Raw genomic sequence first — 18,968 nt, 5'->3', positions numbered from 1 at the left:
GACTCCAACTCCCATCAGCCCTAGCTCACATAGCCAGTGCTCATGGAGGATGGGTGCTGTAGTCCCGCAACATCTGGAGGCCCAGAGCTTGCTCATCCCTATATTTAAAAAATGCACTCTTTGCAATAACCCACCAGCCCCTTCACAAAAGGAAAAATGATATCACTGCCTTCAGCCAAACCATTCCCTGCCACCAAAACCACTCCGGCTGCAATTCGGCAATTTCTTTCCTCACATGTTTTTATGGTGATGCCATGGCCTGATAACCACACCTATCATGTGAGCACCGGCTAACCAAAACAAGAAAGGTAAGACATTTTCTTAAGTGAAGCAAAAGTGGTGAGTCATACAATACTTACAACTCTCAGCCTGGTAGTCTGGCACAAACTGCTCATCATTGTCAGGTACCTGAGCTGAAGATAGGGTGGGGGGAAAACAGAAAGAAAGGAATTAACATCCACAAGCCAGCAAAACATCGAAGTGATCCTAACTCTTAGCACTAGCCAGCGCCCAAATCGAGAAGATGATTTAGCATGAACAAAACGTCGACGTATGTACAAGAAACAACCCAAAATGAACTCCGAGTGTGGGAATTCTGCATTTGTTGTTACCGCTGAACATTTACACCCATTTTAGAAAATGGCAGTATGTACATCAGTAAATCAGGCGATGCGTTAGTTGCCAAGTACCCTCCGACAGTAAAACTAGTGGTAGGCAGTAGTTGCCCATCTTAGATTTATGCTTGCATCTGACCAACATTGAGGAGGTAGAACTGCATCTCTGTAGTAATAAATCAAGCTGGTACTACTAGAGAAAGTAGCAAAGGGGGGTCAAATATAATATATGCAGAAGTCCATGGAAGCGTTTTAGGCTGTTGCCTTTGAACAAGTGTAGCAGTTTATGGAAAAGAGAAAAGCTACAGTGGGAGCGGGAACAGAATAGTTGCTAATAAGAGATGAAAAAAGATTCATTTCCTAGTGAATTCTATGATCCATCTAAAACATTGTTAATTGTACCAAGAACTCCAAACTGATAACACACACACACACACAATTCAACCACAAATGGGAACTTGGCTCAATGCTTCTAAAGACAGGAATATATTTTACACATTCACAATCTAGATTAGAGATTAAGAGCATCTCTGCAAAGAACCCTAAAATCAGATGCTAAGATTAGCAGGGATCCACTACGCATCTACTGGTGTGCTTAAAGGACACATGGTGCTAAATAAATGCATATTATATAGCAAAGTTTCATGTCTCCATATTCTAAATGAGCCGCGTATAACTCAAGGCTTCTCTCTATGCTTGGATACTCAGAAATGAAGCCCATTGAGCTCAATCCAATTTACTTCCTAGAAAAAATAGATTTACAGCTCTGCCAGCTAATCCTATGAATCTTAATTCAGAAATAAGTATTTTTGTTATTTCCCATCTTCAGCAAGAGGCTTACTGCCCAACCAGACATTCATGCTGATCAATATGGGTTAGTTTGCTTTGTGATCAGAACCATCGTTGGGGTCACTTAATGAAATGCATATGGGTAAATTAATCAGCAATGAACATTACAAGCCGTGCCCTTATTGATATTAACATACATCTAAAATCAAGATTAGTTGGGAGCTTGCTTTTAAGATACCACCAGACACTGTCATTTTCACGTCAAGCAACAGTTGACACTGTTTCTCTCTCGCGTGCTTTCCAATATCGATACACATGGACAGCTCAGTTGGTTAGAGTGTGGTGCTGATAACACCAGCAAGGTTTCAGGTTCAATCCCACTGTGGGACAGCTGCCTATTCCTGCAGGGCAGGGGTTGGACTAAATGAACCTCGGGGTCCCTTCCAACCCTTCTATGACACACACACAGATATATTATATGCAGTATGTCATTATGCAAAAGAGTGAGCAGAACAAAAACTTACTACTGGAACCTTCCAGCCCTAATAAATGAAGATAGTGTTACTCGCACTTTCAAACAGGCTTCCTATCTCAGCACACACAAGAGAGATGCACTTGTACTGCTCCTATTAAGGCGAACGTGAAATCATGTTGATGAGTTAAGAAGAAGAATGAATAGAGCACTACAAGATGAGTTCATACAGGCAACAATAAAAAAAATGTTTATTAAGGCTGTGATCCAAATAGCTGCTTAGACTCAAGCATGTGGCTTGCGCCAACCCAGTTTTTCTTTGAATAACTGGGCCCCACATCCTAAGATGAGCTCCTTTTGAATCGCCCCTGGGGTTCCAATGACAGATTGCCGAACAGCACAATGACTTCTCTGAGAGCAAGCCTTGTGAAAGGATTCCTTTGGCTCTTGGAATTAAGTTTTGTTTTCCCTTCGTCTCGATCTAGGCCTGGTTTTTGAGATCACACCTGTCCCAACACCACTTGATCATATTTTTATTAACCGGACATCATTAGACTCAAGGCAAAGCCATCATTATCTATACAACTTAATTTATATAACCAAGTTAGCATCTCCTGTTGACACGCTACGGAGAAAAGATGTCAGAATAACCACCATGCTTTTCAACGCTTCTGAGGAAGCCATGAAACCATAGAAAACACAGCTGACAAACTGCAGTGTGGAATCCTTTCCATTGCTCTCCCTCATTCCCACATAAGACCAACTACTATGAAGATGCCACACAGACTGGATTTTAAAAACAATTTGAATTCCATATGACAACTTAACCTTCCTTTTTGTTTCACATCAAAAGAAACCACAATGGCTTAGAACAGAAGGTGTCCTACTTTTCTTTCTTTTTTAATGAAAGCGTTTTAGTGTTACAGCACCCCTGTGAGGTAGGCTTTGGCTGATTTGGGGCAGATTTGAAGCCAGATTTCCCACATCAAAACTAAACAGATAGCGACTGTACTATGCTGGTTCTCAAGGGCAAGAGAAAAAGCACAAGTTGTTTTATTCAGATCAACAGAATATGCATTGCATATTGTAGAGGGGAAATTGACATATAAATGAAAGTTCCCAAACTAACTTGCCACCCTTCCGGTTAAAAACTATTAAAATGCATCAAATCATTTATTGAAAAGCTTATAAAAAGGATAAAACAAACTTTTTGAGCATCATCATGCATTTCAGAATCTGGTACAACGAAACAGCACCTATAGCTTCAGTCTCTCTTTACTGAAAGTAGGGAATATATTTAAGGCCCAGGGATGAATAGGCCAGCATTAGTTTTAAAATAGTTCTTTTAAAAACAACACCCCCCCAAATCTATGTAAATCAGCACACACCCTTCTGTTATAGAATCCAGAGACATGTAGCAAAAACTACACTTGATAGCTGCAGAATGTGGTCTTTACATCCATTGGTATAGAAGTTATACTTTGCAACACACCAGCTGAGTATGTTTCCGTAGTATTACAAACAAACCAGAACCAAGCTTCAGCTTCCCCTTTCAAAGGAATGAAAATCTGCAGCACAAATCCTCCATTAGCATTCATTTTTATCACTGGCTTTACATCTGCCCTGACTTTTGATGTGTCAGCTTCACAATAAAGGGGCACCCACAGTTGCGTATCACAGAAAATATACGAGGGAGGGAGGGAAACAAGCATACAACAAGACTCGGGGGGGGGGGAAGAAGCTATTTTTATTTTAAGAAAAAACTTTACAAAACAATTTACAAAACTCTGTGGAAAGGTCTGAAATGTAGCAGCTTTACCTCTCTTGGGGGATAAATTAAATCGTGACAGAGCCCCTGCTCTGACATTCTTTGCTCTTCCCTGGGTGCAAACACTTCCCCTTGGAGATGTTCTCAATCCAGTATTGAGGAATACTAGCAAATATTCACCCCTCTTCTTAACAACAGAAATGAAAATGTCAATGAAATGCAGAGAAGGAATCAGAATGAGTACTAAAAGCTCATGTCCTGCAACACCACAAAACCTCCCTTTAAAATGGGGGCTGGTGACGTACTTTAGTGATTTACAGCACAATCTTACATATGTCGCCTCAGACGTTAGACCCACTGGGTTCAATGGGACACTCCCAGGTATATATATACCTCAGCCTTGAAGGACTTACAAGTCAGACCAGCAAGCAGGCAGTTAACTTGGGCTAAAAACATGGATGCCTGAAAAGAAAAATATGACTTGGAGTGCTGTAACTGCAAGCACATTTATATATCATTCATTTCCTCTTTTCTTGTCAATGCCGACGCTGCAATTCTGTGAGGCTGTCATAAAAGCTACAGTGGTTTTGAATACAGTGACAGTGTGTGCGAGGGGGGGGGTTGGCGGCTACAGAAGGGGGGGAAGAGGGCATGTCAACATAAGTGTTTGCCGAACGCAGATAAGGAGACAGAAAAACGTTTAGATGCATGTAATGGTTACACCTTTAAAAAACACACACCAAAAAAAAAACACCAAAAAAAACACAATGGAGACTATCTCCCCACTCTATTTAATGAAGCAAGACTGAGGGGAAAATAAACACCAGAAGCGTTTTGAGAAGCTCAAACATGTGGCAATATTGGGAACAGCTCTGTCAGGTTCGTTCTGCATTAAGGTAATAGACAAGTTGCCACCGACTTGAGAGACCAACATCTGTTCTTTGATTAAGACTGATCGTTGCCAAATGCTTCTCCTCCCCGCACAAATTCTCACCGTTTCCCACAGGTAGAAGTCAAGGCAACACCGCATTAATTAAGATCTTTCAGGGGAGTTTTCTTGGTTTGGATGGGGTCTCCCCCCAACTTCCCTAGAAATCGCTTGCTTAGTTAAAAATCATGAGCTCCTGTCAGCCCAATCTCTTACACAGGATGTTTTGCATCATGATGAGTCCGACCTGAGCTTAATGGGACGAGCACAGGTGTTCACAGGACCGCGCAGCTTGATCTCTTGGCATTTTAAAGACCAGTAGTTGTCGTCCGACCTGTGGAAAACCCTCCCATCAGAGGTCAGGGAAATAAACAACTATTTGACTTTTAGAAGACATCTGAAGGCAGCCCTGTTTAGGGAAGTTTTTAATGTTTGGCGTCTTATTGTGTTTTGATTTGTTGGAAGCTACCCAGAGTGGCTGGGGCAACCCACTCAGATGGGCGACATATAAATATCAAATTGTTGTTGCTATTATTATTACAAGTACTGAAATGAACCTCAGACCCCCCCTTTTTAATAAGGAGAAGAAATCCGAACATCGTTAATGAGGAGAAGAGAGACAGCAGCATTTTAGCACATGAAGCAAGCCAGAAGCAGGCTGGAAAAGAAAAGCCAAAAGCCGAGGATCAATTTACTTTCTTCTCTTGGAAAGTATACAGAAAAAAAAGTAAGTATGTGCACTGAAGGGAAGGAGGGGGAGAAGAGGATGGAAAACTAGGCACCAGCCCATACAAAAAAAGAAGAAGCTGCTATTTAATTAAAACCAGCTCTACCCACTGTAACAATGACCTGGAGCCAAACAAGGCAGAAGACGTAGGAGTCATTCTTTCTGCCAGTGAATGAGACAGCTGATCTCCTAAGCAATTCTTCAAGACAAGCAGTCAAAACTGGAGCGCTGCCTCCATTCACAAAAAACAGAATCCAGCAAGAAACATCTGGCTTCAACCACAATCTTTTCTTGTCACACCCCGGTAGGGGAAAAAAAAAGAAGTAAAAGAGAGAGAAAAAACAGAGTAAACTTGAACTTCTTACATAAACACATCCATTTCCCTGCTTCGTCTCACATACGGCACAGGCTCTACAAGGACAGGCAAACTTAATATAAATGGGAAGTCAAGGAAAAAACTAAAAAGGTGCTGTCTGAAGGAAGAGGGTTATAGGTCATACATAGGAGGAGAGGGGTTGGAAAAGAGGAGCAGATAAAGTGGATTAGAGGGGTGGATTAGAGGAAAGACTCCTATTTCTATCCCCTTGCTTGTCTAAAGAACTTTCTTCAGAGTATGGTAGCACTTCCTCTCATGATATCAGTAATTCTGGGTTATGAAGGATTAGGTATTTCCTTAAAGAAGTCTCCCACCCGCCCTGAAAAGACACCTTGGGAGAGGATATAGAACACAAACCAGGAATAAATATTAGTTTGATTATTTTGGAAGCAAGTTATTGAGCGGCTAAAATTTAGCAAATCAGTTGGACCTTGCTCTCTTCTATGCAACCAGTGAATATTCTAAAATGAACTCTACCAGAGAGTACGAGACCACCTGAAGAAAGGCCAGGGCATTTTTGCATCTTCTGGATGTACTAAAATTGTGAACAGTGCTGAATGTTTTGTGCAAACAACTTTTAAGAACCCACACCTTTGCATGGGATATGAACAGTGTATAAAATTTGAGGCGATTTTAAAAGTGCGGCTCAGACTTAACACAAAGTTATAAGCATTTTTAAAACAGCCCCCGAAGGTTGTGAAGCTGGCGAACTGCAAGCTAGAAATCCTCAATGGCACAAAATAGTTCACTGAGCCTCATATAGCTCAGAATTGCCAATTTGGAACATCATTTGTGACACTTAAAAGCTTATCCCCCCCCCCAACTTCAGGAACCTGCTGTTTCCGAAGTCCACCTCTGTCCCCAAACAAAGAATAATCATGTGTGCTAGATTTCAATTTCATTTTTCAAATACTGCTAGACTTTCACTGTACTGGGTTCGTTCCAAAATCCCACTGATTAATTTCTCGACATTATTTCCTTCATGGGATTATGTGGTCTTAAAAAGGAAAGAGAAGACATTTTTTTATTAAGCACCGGACCAACAACTGCAGAGCAAGATCCTTAGACTTAAGGCTGCAATCCTATATCCAGTTAACATGGAGCAAGTCCCACTGAAGTCAGCGAGACTCTCTTTTGAGTAAACAAGTATAGGATTGCAGTTACAAAGTTATTTCAACTCTCTTGACTGGGACAGGCGGGGTGGAGATGGAAGCTGGACTGATTTACACCACCTGGAAAAAAACCACGATGTTGCACATTTTGCATTGCTATTGCAATGAGAATTTGAGTGTTATGGGAGGGGGCACCGACTTCTACTGGCAACTTTTAGTTTCATTTTAAAAAGAGAGAGGCAAGAGTCAAAGCTGACAAGGGTGCTCATAATATACAGGTGTTGACAGTAGAAAGTGACCTGATGCATAGCCTTTCTTAAAAAGTTTACTCACCAAAGCTGACCAATATTCAGTAGGACCAATATATTTTAAAGAAATCAAGACCTTATTACCTGGGCGCCACCTTGTAGAGAAAAGCAATTCCTTCACCTACCCTTCTGATTAACAGATTAGCCTACATAAAAATTCCAGATGACACTTTGCCAAATCAATACGAATGTTAACAGAAAGGGGGGCTTAATAGTCTTTCCTACAATATTTACATTATGGTTATTCCATTCATCTTTTTAAAAAAATGTTTTCAAGAAGGATTTGAAAGCATACTTCCCTTTTAGCTTATTTTTCTTTCAACCACAAAAGTGTTTCCAACATAACACAGCAGGCTTTCAGCACCAGTTACTTCCCCCCTTTTTCTTTTTCTTCTTCTTTGTTGTTGTTGTTACAGAACAAACAGCTGGAGCTTCCCATAATGAAAAAAATACATTATGTTCATATTTGAGCTGATTATTTCAAGTCAATAGCTAACTTCGATTTGTCAAGGCAAACTTATGCAATAGCGACAGATACAGTACAGGGCTTCTACAGTATGCTGGGTCAAGAATGGGGCCGCCATGACTTCACCCTGGGCAGCGACGGTATGGAGAGTGCAGGGGAAGAAATCACACACAGGGGTACTGAAATCCTTTTATCACCTGACAGCAAGTTCCCCCGATTTAAGGGAACTTTTACACGCGTGCATAAAAAGAGCCCGAGTAGTATTTCACTATGAGGAGATGATATTAATGTTTGACTAAACGAGGAAATTATTAACAGGCTTTCCTTATTATTTCTTAGTACCCTGATATCGATTGCTGATTCCAACGACTCAGCACCACTACAAAAAAGGAACAGGAGTTTTGTTTCGTCCCCCCCACTGAGGGGGCCAGTGATTTAATTCTGTTCCTCCCATGTGAAGCAGGAACAAATTCTGTCAAACACTCTGCAGCGTCCTTGCACTACAGGATGCCACAAATTTTTGAATGTGACATTCTGGGTTTGGCACAGTGTACACATCACACAACAGCGACAAAATAAGATGGCCTGCTTCCATTCACCACTTTGAATTATATTCTTCCTCCAATACATATGTAAATCCCATTGTTACCAATGGCACTTTTTTGTGCCTACACTGAAAAGAGAATAGACTGTTTATGATTACTCATTTTAAGCAACATTCTCTGCAGAAGAATAGGGATGCTGATAAATATGCAGCTGAAGCGTCTCAACTATTAAGGGCAATTCTTTCTCATCCCCACCCCCTCAATCCTTCATATCCACAGAGTTAAGTATGTTGCAGTGCAATAGAGAGGAGGGTTTTTTTCCCCTGACCTGGTTACTACCCAGTGGGAGTTCTGAACTCATAGGGGAATCTTGTCAATTGCTATTGCTCCAAGTTTTTTAAAAGAAAAAAAGTGTGTGGGGGGGGGAGAGAGAATCAAAATGTCACGGTCACTTTCCTGGCCACAGAGCTTCATGAAAATAATTATGTGAACATGTAGCAAGGTGGCCAATTTGGCAGGGCTGCAACTTTATAAAGAACCAGGAGGACATCAATTGACAAAATCGAGGGAAAGGTAAAAAAGAGATTAGTTTAAAGAGCTGTTTAGAGATTAAAAAGTCATCGCTGGTCAAATTGCAGTTGGCACTGCATCCCCGATGGATTGAACCTTTGCGCCACATCCCATCCTTAAACCCCCTTCAACATGCAAAAAGCAATTTAAGAAATTGTGATGGTGTAGTTTGTTTGTTTTGGGGTTTTTTTAAAAAAGGAAGTCCTCTTCTTCCAATGCACAAACACGCAAACTTTAAACTGCAGTTATTTCTAAGTAATGTGGAAGTAACTAGATCAGTGCCACCTTTAAAAGTTTATTTAGTGGTTGAATCAGTTCATAATATATACATATTTCTGTGCAGTCCTTCTTTTCAAGTAGCATATTTCAGTAATACTATCTTATTTTACTTAGCTTCACTAAAAGTGCAAGCCTACACATGTCTACTCAAGAAATAAGTGTCATCGAGTTTCCTGGCTTACTCCCAGGAAAGCGGATATGGGATACATGTCTACCAAGAAGATAGCCTCATTGTCTTCCATTGGGCTGGATCCAAGTGCACAGGATTGCAGTTTAAATTCTCAATTCACCAGCATGGATGTGTACACATACAAATTGATGACTGGTTTCAAATCCTTTCTTCCTGAACATAACAGGCAACAGAAACTTTCTTATGGAAGGTATGGAAATACTCGATCACTTTTCAAAAACAGTGATTCAACAGCAAGAATACTGACTCCAATAATAATTTCTCGCATGACTGCCAATACCTAGGTACTATCAACTTAGCCCAAATCCAACATAGATTCAAACAAACTGTAATTAAAATTAAAAAAAAAAACTTGCATCACTCTGTTGGGAATTAAGAGCCTCATTCCAGCTTTTGCAGTTTTGATAATGTTCTGGTTTATTAAGCTGAGTAAGAAGTTGTTCAGAGATGTTTAGTAAAGTTACCTTAACATAATGAGTCACTGTTGCATTTTAAGGGGGATTTCAGTGAGCAGGTCCTATTTCAAGTGCTCTTCCAATTTAAAGTTTAACCATCTCTTATGTATACAAGGCACCTGGATTCTCCATAACTAATGCTGGATATAAAAAGCATGACTAAGAATAAAAGTTTAGAAAAAAGGACGGAAAAGCTTATGCTATATATGTGCTAACAACTTGGCAAAACTATATGGAGAAATATCAAAAAGCTAGTCGGTCTATATACCATTACAGCATTTCCTCCTTTCTATGTTAAGCAATCACATTCAACCCTCCCTTCTGGTTCTCCCCTCCGAAAGAAACAGAATGTCCATTCAAACAAACAATAATGCACATTCAGCAAGAGATTAAAAAATATAAAAATAAAACCCTGAATTCTCAATGTGTACAAGCAAGTCAGAATATATGTACAGTACTAGTTACATCCGAATGAGATGGGATGTTTCTAGTTAAAGGTAATATATATTAAAAAGAATGCAAGATAATGTATATTGAGTCATCTTCATGGTGCAAATAAACAGGATTTAAAATAGCCGAATGCGTCACAGAAAACAGCATCAAAATATAACTCAGCTAGAAACAACTTCCCTTGCCTTTGCAAAACTTCTAACATCTCATTCTGTTCAAGTCAAAAATTCACAGCTATTCAACTTCAGCATTACAACTTATTTTCTTTAAAACTGTCAGCAGTGCTGCAGCAAAGGCATCAGATTTCAAATGATCACAAATAAAAGAAACGAGGGGGGAGGAAAGACAGTTTCTCTTTTTAAAAGAAAAAAAAAGGATTGCAAAATAAGAAAAAAACATATAAACCGCATTGCCCCTTCAGCATTTCGATACACACCTAATGTTCTGTGTTGTGAGCAAGGTGGGAAGAAGACACTTGCACCTAAATCTTGAAGCATCCCGTCCTGATGAACCCAGAGAAACTATATTCTGCCATCAGAAAAGTACTTCCACCAGAAGACCAAACAATTGCATGCACTGCTCTAAAGGAAAGAGCAAGCCCAGATCTGGCTGTATGCAGTCTCTTGAGGTACAATAATATAAACCTGATCAATTGCAATTAAAATCTGAACAGAGGCTTGGAACTTGAAGTCTTGGAGCATTAGTTCTTGCCAAAAGCAGATGTGATTGTGAGCTGGAAGCAATTTCTCCTGGTAATTTGTGATGACATTGGGTAGAGCAGCCCCAGAGTCCCTAAAGACAAACTCATCAGAGGCTCTAATGTATGCATGACACATGAGGTGGCTTTTTTAGAGCTCAATTAATTGGGCTGAACATTAAGACAGCAAGTTCAGGACTTTTTCCTTCCCCCCCCCCACTCCCGCTCCACCAACCCACCCTCCCCTTTTTTCATCCAGAGTTGTTTTTTCCCTTTTTCATTTTTTTGCAAAAGGACTTTCCCCCCTTACCTTCTGCAAGCCATGTCTCCTGTAATTGGCTCAGATCTTGAAACAGTTCTAGGAAAAGAGGAAGAGATGGATAAAGGACCTTTCAATTTATACATAAAGTGCTTGCATGTACTTCACTCCCCAGCCCCCAGCCCTGTGAAGACAAATACTTGTTAATTCTATTCTATCTCATTTTGCCTAGATTCAAACTGGAAATACCCCCATCGTGCTGCATTATTATGATTTCGATTAGACAAAAAACATATGTAACCGAGCGCTTTTATTTCGCTATCAACCCAGGCAATAATAATCAGTACCCTTTTCAGCTAACTTGCACACATGGCACAGCATGTCTGTTTCCCCGGCACACTTATTTCTGAGTGAGTCCTGCTGAAATCAGAGGGGCTTATTTCTGAGTAGATGCGCATAGGATTGCACTGTTAGTCACTCAAAAGACAAATGCCCAGCATGACTGTTTGCATGTTTGTACAGAGGTAAGTCCCACTGATTTCACTGGGACTTACTCCTGGCTAACCAAGCACAGTATCCTAGCCTCGTTTTCATTTAAAATAATCTTGTTTCTCCTTAAAACAATTGAAGACCTGTTCCATAAAGCTTTGAACGAACAGATGCGGTGATTTGCACCCAGGCTGGATATGTAGCACTATTTTTCCCCTCTTTTTTATGTCAGAGTAAAGCAAGGGCTCCAGGTTTCTTATTACACTACACACTCGAATCCAAACCTGAGCATTTGAACCCAATGTCTGCATTTTCCGGACTTAAGTCATTCTGATTTACATTTAGTTACTTGCAGGACTGCAGCAGTTTGGAAAACTGATTCAGAATGATCAAAACATTATTATTTGAGAGAGAGAGAGAGATTTAACAGAATATTTGCAAATACTTAACCACTTCCCAAGTTCCTACAGATCAGTCTTTGCAGGTGGATGTTGAATGCTTGTGAAGTTTGTTGGCTAAAACCAAGCTTGGGGGATAGAGGGGGTCTCTTGTTGCAAGTGTCCAGACTGTGTGGACATTGTGAAGGTTTCTAAATGAAATTCTTAGGGCTCCCAACTTCACAAGAGGCTGCAGCGCCTCGCTTGCAGTGTGAGAAAAAGTTGTGTGGGTCTCCATATACCCACCTCGCCCAAGGGATTGTCACCACACAGAACAATCTGTACAAGAAATGCCACTGCAGAACAGCTGATCACTGCATGCGCAGGAATCTCCTTCCTGGCCGAAACAACCTGAAATAGGATTGCAGTGACACTGCTATGAACTCCTAAGAAGTTAGCTTTGGGGGACTTGCTGGTATGAGCTGTTTTTTGAGGTTAAGGTATAAGCTACCCATTTCCCTCTTTGTGTTTCATGGTATTGTCAATGCTACTGGCCAAATTAAAAGAGCAGGATGCTAAAAGTAGCTCACGCTGGGGAGGTCGGGTATAAATAAAATTTATTATTATTATTTATTATTTTAATAGTGCCACAGATCCTTTTGCCCTCTTATCACCGATGTGGACAACACCCTGGTTGGGCAGGCGGTCTACGTCACGAGTTCACTATCTCTCCGAAGAGCAGTAGGGTCAGCAGCACAAAGAAACTTTCTTGCGATGGGGAGCCAGCGAGGCCTCCAAGCAAAGGAGCCGCACACACGATTCTAGGGTCCATCATGTCAATCCTCACCTAATTCTCACCTCAGGTGTATGACATTATTTATGTCCCTTCTGTGCAGCAATACCTAACACAGAGAAGGGTGACTCATGGAGAGATACAGCAGCTTAGCGGTGAATTGCTTTTGTCATCTTGTGTCACATCATTAAATGTGGTTTTCTCGTCTCATTTCTATAAATAGAGGTAGACAAGAATCCCAACTTGGGGAGGTGACGGAGAATAAAAACAACAAAATATTTAGAAATAAACACCATAGGGCAACATGTCGTCAAGAGTGGCATGGCGGGGTGGGGGGGGAGCCAATACAATTTATTCACCCTCCCTCCCCCAGCACAAATCCTCACCTTCTGAGTCATGAGCCAGATCTCTGTTAATGAATTTTCTTTTCCTGACATTTGTTGGTCGCTCATTACAGTTTCTCCCACAGGGATTCTACAAATAGAAGAGATTGGTTACTTTGAAAGAATAAAGAAAAGGAAAAGGGGGGGGAGAGAAGGAGAGGCAACACAACAACTCACACTGGCAGTATATTTAAAAAAATATTAAGAGCTGAAAGAGATAGGTGGTAAAACTGTTTAAAAATGGCTCGAAAGCTAAATTGCAAACTAGAATTTTGCGACCGGATCACCATCGTTCTTCTTCTTCAGGGGAATATTTTATGTCTCAACCCACCTGCTCAAAACACACATCTGTACAGAGAAACACTGCATTAAGTATATGGCATATTTTTAGAAATTTACAACACTAACACCTACATAAAAGTATTTTTTTTTAATGTCAACTATTCACTAAAGCTAGTTGGGAGACGAGGGAGCTGATAACAAGAGGTTGCTTTGTTTTCAAGGCTTATTTGTCATCAAAGTCCCTTTTAAAAAAAATATGGACAGGTTTTTTAAAAAAATGTAAGTTTGTTTCCTCTGGCAGAAACTTTGAAAGCAGGATCAGACCTTGCTGCTTTTATCTTCTTCCACTAATACTGGGGGGGGGGGGCAGGCGGGGGGTGGTGGTTTTGTTTTTATCCAGTCTGAGGTGGTCTTTCGAAGAAAAATAACAGAATATATCGAAATAAAAGTCTACCTCACAGAAACGGCACAGGAATCCTCCTCTCACTGCAAATATATATATATTTCCTCTATAAAGCTTTCCCTCCCCCCTCCCCTTTATTTCCCCCTGACCCCCAAGAAATCCAAGTTTAAACAACTTTGGAACTGATCACTCACATTGGTGACCATGTAAGGCACTTGCTGGTCATAAAATCCATCCATTCTGCAGACTTTTGCCGAGTATTTTTTGTTGCTGTTGTTATTGTGATTATTTTCTGGACATTGGACTTAAAAGAGGCTTTCTCCAGATGTAGTCTTCCAGCAGCCTAAAAACAAGAACACAAAATGGCTTTTAGATTTATTTTTTTCAAAAAAAACAACACACGCACACACTCATGAATGAACCGCTTGAATTTGCATAGCTAATGATCCTCCCAGAGTCCCATTCATAAAAAACACACACACATCCCTCCCTCCCTCCCTCGCTCTCTGCGCTGCCTTCTGCTGGGTTACAAGCAAGAGCCGGAAAAAGGCAGCCAGAAAGAAGGAAAGGACTTTTTAATACAAGAAATCAAATGGAGAAGGAAAGCTGTTTATTGGCATGCCCGTTTCGTCCCTTGGAGCGCGCTGGGGGGAAAAATTAGCCCCGCTCATTCGTAAACGTGTGCAGAACTAGCAATGGCGCACGACAAAACTCGCGTTGCACCTAAAGGGAGAGAGAGAGAGAGAGAGAGAGAGAGAGAGAGAGAGAGAGAGAGAGAAGGCTGAGCTACCTTTCTTTTTTTCCTTTTTTTTGCAAACCACAACCACGTAATCAGCCGAAGCTACGAACAACAAAGTTGCTGCAAAGACCCACCTGAAGGTACCGCCGGACGATCGGCTGCGCGCACACGCGCACACGCACGCCCCCAAAGAAGTCCCTCCAAATTTAATTAAAAAAAACATTAATTATTTCCCAGCACTTCCCCCTTGGAAGCGAAAAGCGCCACTGACAGGGTTTCTTATTCGGTGGTTTTTCCTCTATTTCTCCTCCAGGGGCCTCCAATCCAAACTGATGGATCTCCGCATCCCATTGGCTCTCCGCGTCTTTCACAGGATCAGATTTCTGCCTGTCACTCAGACTGCCTCTCACCCCCTCAGGGAAAAAGGGAAAAGACGGATCCTCCCGGATTTCGGCAGGGGATTCGACGGATCGTTTACTTCGTCATTTGATCGTGTGTGTGTATGTATATATATATATATTAAAAAATAAAAAGACAGGTCCTCCAAAATAAACTCTCCTTTACGCAAAGGATCTGTGCGACTCTCGGATTCACAGCACCTCTTCTAGACAGACCGTGGCCCCCAGATCCGGTAATTTTGCGCCCCCGACCCCAGCACGAAATGATTCTGTTAAGCAACTTGGAGTGACCGCCCCCCCCCCCATCCACCCACAGTGCCATCAATTGCACGCACTAAATGTAACAAGTGCGAATTGTTGTGTGTGTCCAGATACAGCCCCAGCCGGTGGCCAGATTCTGGCCCAAAGCTCGCCACCAGGTCCGCAGCCTAATATAAAGAACTTGCTTGTGGGGGAGACAAGTCGAATGCCAGCTGATTTCCTACTTTAGAGCACACTGCAAAGGCCGTTGCGCACAAGCAATGTGAGATTAAAATTGTAGTTGGGTTTAGGATTGTTTCACCAGCGTGTCGTAGGAACATAGGAAGCTCCTCATATTTCAAGTCAGACCACTGGCCCATCTAGCTTAGTATTACCAACACTGACTGGCAACAGCTCTCCGGCAGGGGACATTCCCAGCCGTCCGTGGTGTTGCCAGAGTTTGGACGCGGGCCCTTCTGCGTGATGTTTCCCCGTCTACTTTCTGGAACTATCAATAACAGGCAGGCAACTTTGTTGCATTGTTTTCAACGTTTGCTTAAAAAAACACTGTTCTTGAGGCAAGCCTACCCAAACATGTACAGTGGTACCTCGGGTTAAGTACTTAATTCTTTCCGGAGGCCCGTTCTTAACCTGAAACTGTTCTTAACCTGAAGCACCACTTTAGCTAATGAGGCCTCCTGCTGCTGCTGCACCACCGGAGCCCGATTTCTGTTCTTATCCTGAAGCAAAGTTCTTATCCTGAAGCACTATTTCTGGGTTAGGGAGTGTGTAACCTGAAGTGTATGTAACCTGAAGCGTATGTAACCCGAGGTACCACTGTAATTCTATTATATTTGTTCTTTAATTTACTCATCTTATCTCTATTCTGATACCTATTACGCGTACTTGTTTCCGAAGTTTGCTTTCATTTGTTATTTTTCATCAGTATTTTATATTCTTCTTATGCGAACTGCTTAGAGGTTTTTTGCTGATCAAGAAGTGTATCCATTTCATTTTAAAAAAAATATCATCAATAACATTTATGCAATTTTTTAACCACCACATGTAAACATTTTTGGTGACGTCAAAATGTGTATCGGTAGATCTTTGGGACAGGCCCTTTTTAATGGCAATGGGGAGCACTGGCCACAGAGAGAGAAAGCCTCTTGGCCTCAGCTGCTGGCCACACCAGAATCACAGAACTGCAAAGTTGGAAGGGACCATGAGGGTCATCTAGTCCAACCCCCTGCAATGCAGGAATCTTTCACCCAACATGGGTACTGAACCCACAACCCTGAGATTAAGCGTCTCATGCTCTACCATCTAAGGGTGTGATCTGCTTTGCAGGAAGAAAGCAGCTGACTGGCTGCAGAAGATTCCATCTGCTTTCTTGCACACTTGGAAAGGAATGTGGGAGGGCCTTCCTTTTCCCTCCTGTTGATTCTACAGGCTGCCCTGCTGCTTAGTCCCCGCCCTCTCCTTTTGATTGGCCCAGCTGGAGAGGAAGAGGCGGGGCGATGCTTACTGTCAGCAGCCGTGCAGCAAAAGAGGCAGCTGTGCTGTGGGGCACACAGTTGCCCCAAAGATATAAAGGAGAAAGATTACTGACTGGTGGATAGGCATGCAAGTGAGTGAACCATTTTTCTTTCTGTCCACAGCTTCTTTCCATATTTTATTTTAGTCCCACCTTTTGTTTGTGTGTGTGCCCATGTTTTCGGCATTAGCGCTTTCAGATGCCCAGATTTTCTGCAACTCATTGTAGGCTTCTGAATGTCATGGAGTGTTACTCCAAGCAACAAAGCATACATGCACACATGCGCACACACAGAGAGAGAGAGAAAATGCCCAGGTGTATTATAGCAATATGCACACAAATTATGTGTGCATAATTGCAAAGCGAAATTTTCTGGATACACCCCTGAATACAGCGCAAGTGAAACCCTTGTAATTTTTGTCTTTCCGTTTTCGAGATCAGGAATCCTAACATACTGCTTCTTATATCAAATATAGATCTTAAAATAAATGATTATATGAACTTATGGGGGGGGGGCTTCCAGGTTAGAGAAAAATGACATTGACATGCAGTGCAATTAGTACATATTGCTACAATACTTTGAGATGTTTCGCAGGAACCAATTCATAATAATGAATGAAATATAAAAGAGAACTGGAATGTGGTGGGCTCAAAAGAATGTTCTGGCCCCTGGCCTCATAAGTGTCTTTAAATGGGGGCTACTCTGGGTGATTTGTACAAGATCAGCAAAAGTTTCTGACTTAGTTGTTTCACAATAGCAGCACCTAAAAAGAGTGTTCTCCCTAGAATTACACTGCTGAAAAATGACTGCTTTGGGAGAAACCAGGAGTAGTTTTTTATGTGAAAGGACTTGTGTGGCTTGGTTTTGGTACTGATTGAAAATCCCTAGGCTTGAGCATGTGTAAAAGATAAAGGTAAAGGGACCCCTGACCATTAGGTCCCGTCATGACCGACTCTGGGGTTGCGGCGCTCATCTCGTTTTATTGGCCGAGGGAGCTGGCGTACAGCTTCCGGGTCATGTGACCAGCATGACTAAGCCGCTTCTGGCGAACCAGAGCAGCGCACAGAAACGCCGTTTACCTTCCCGCTGGAGCGGTACCTATTTATCTACTTGCACTTTGAGGTGCTTTCGAACTGCTAGGTTGGCAGGAGCAGGGACCGAGCAACGGGAGCTCACCCCATCGCGGGGATTCGAACCGCTGACTTTCTGATCGGCAAGTCCTAGGCTCAGTGGTTTAACCCACAGTGCCACCCGCGTCCCTGAGCATGTGTACTTTAATGTACGGTAATTCCACCAGTTTAAGCCACTGTTTTGTGGGTTGGCTAAGATTGACTAATCTCATGGGGGGTGGGGGGGGAACCAAGTGGATTCCACATGCCTGAAATCTGCACATTTCTGCATTGAGAAAAACAGATTCCAGTCTGTGAGAAAGGATTTGCATGGTGACAATAGTATGCCAGGGGTCCACTAGGACACAGAAACAAAAGGGATGTTAAGGTGGAAACAGCATGGTGTGTTTCACATCTCCCCTCTGCACCAGCCCAAGCACCGGGTGCACCCAGTGAAGCAAGGTGGAAAGTTTTCCAGTGTTTTATATTTTTCCCACGGGAAACTCAATGTTTCGTAAGTTCATTAGTAACAACGAAGGGATGTCAACTCTGCAAATATAGCATTAGGCAAGCTTGACAGTTTTGACTTTTGTTTTGTTGGCTGAATACAAGTAAGGCAAACATGCTAAATTAGATCACCCTCTAGGGCATCGGGAAATTTCCCGATGCAAAGCGCCCTAAGGAAATCAGCTTAATTTGCATAAAGGGAAATTTTCTGGATTTATTTTTTTCAAATTCGCATTCCCCCCCCCCCGCAAACCCCCACACACATCCTAGGGTCCATCCCCTCCCCCGCTGAGTGAATGTTCAGGTGATCTGCTTCCCTTGCTGGTCCTTCATGAGTTGAACTACTTTACAGTCCTCTGCTTGAAGGGAGGCCGGATTTAAGTCCTGCTTAAAGTCATAAGAAGGGAGAGCAGGAAGGGGCTTGGAGCAGAATTTGCAGGTACACAGGTCACTTGGTCACAGACTTCTCCACTATGGAGAGGTCACCTGTATTTCCATTTAAATTACAGTTACTTATATCAAATTATATAGTATACTGTATTTTATATGATGTTCTGTATTTTAACAATGTATCTATGCAATTCTGCACAGCATGCATAGAATACTTTTATTTCCTTTTTGGTTGAAATGACCAGGATAGTTGCGACAACAAATAAACTTTGACAATGACATCAAATTTTATATTCTATATATACAATGGTACCTCGG

The 18,968-nt window shown here is 41.8% G+C and overlaps 1 protein-coding gene and 1 long non-coding RNA gene across 7 annotated transcripts in view; one reads left to right on the top strand and one right to left on the bottom strand.

Moving 5' to 3' along the window:
* Positions 1-14,763, bottom strand: part of ETV1 (ETS variant transcription factor 1) — a 96,304-nt gene extending 81,541 nt beyond the window's left edge. The window contains exons 1-5 of one of the 6 annotated variants that reach the window (XM_081164742.1): positions 14,606-14,763; positions 13,927-14,075; positions 13,051-13,138; positions 11,057-11,104; positions 360-413 (exon numbers count right to left, since the gene is read on the bottom strand). In XM_081164742.1, coding sequence (XP_081020868.1) covers positions 360-413; positions 11,057-11,104; positions 13,051-13,138; positions 13,927-13,971 — 235 coding nt within the window. In that variant the 5' untranslated portion in view covers positions 13,972-14,075; positions 14,606-14,763. Of the gene's footprint in view, positions 1-359; positions 414-10,485; positions 10,895-11,056; positions 11,105-11,352; positions 11,456-13,050; positions 13,139-13,926; positions 14,076-14,605 lie in introns of those variants that run through there. The other 5 variants (XM_081164743.1, XM_081164744.1, XM_081164746.1 and 2 more) reach the window with 5 other exon arrangements.
* LOC308570312 lies at positions 14,464-15,040 on the top strand. The gene is made up of 2 exons (XR_014001112.1): positions 14,464-14,611; positions 14,785-15,040. It is a non-coding gene; the product is annotated as an uncharacterized lncRNA (long non-coding RNA).
* Positions 15,041-18,968: the final 3,928 nt, after the last annotated feature.

Source organism: Podarcis bocagei (assembly GCF_964188305.1).
Source record: "Podarcis bocagei genome assembly, chromosome: 12".
In the NCBI taxonomy this organism is placed as follows: domain Eukaryota; kingdom Metazoa; phylum Chordata; class Lepidosauria; order Squamata; family Lacertidae; genus Podarcis; species Podarcis bocagei.
The sequence above is the reverse complement of the archived record's forward strand: the minus strand, read 5'-3'. Positions and strand labels throughout refer to the sequence as shown.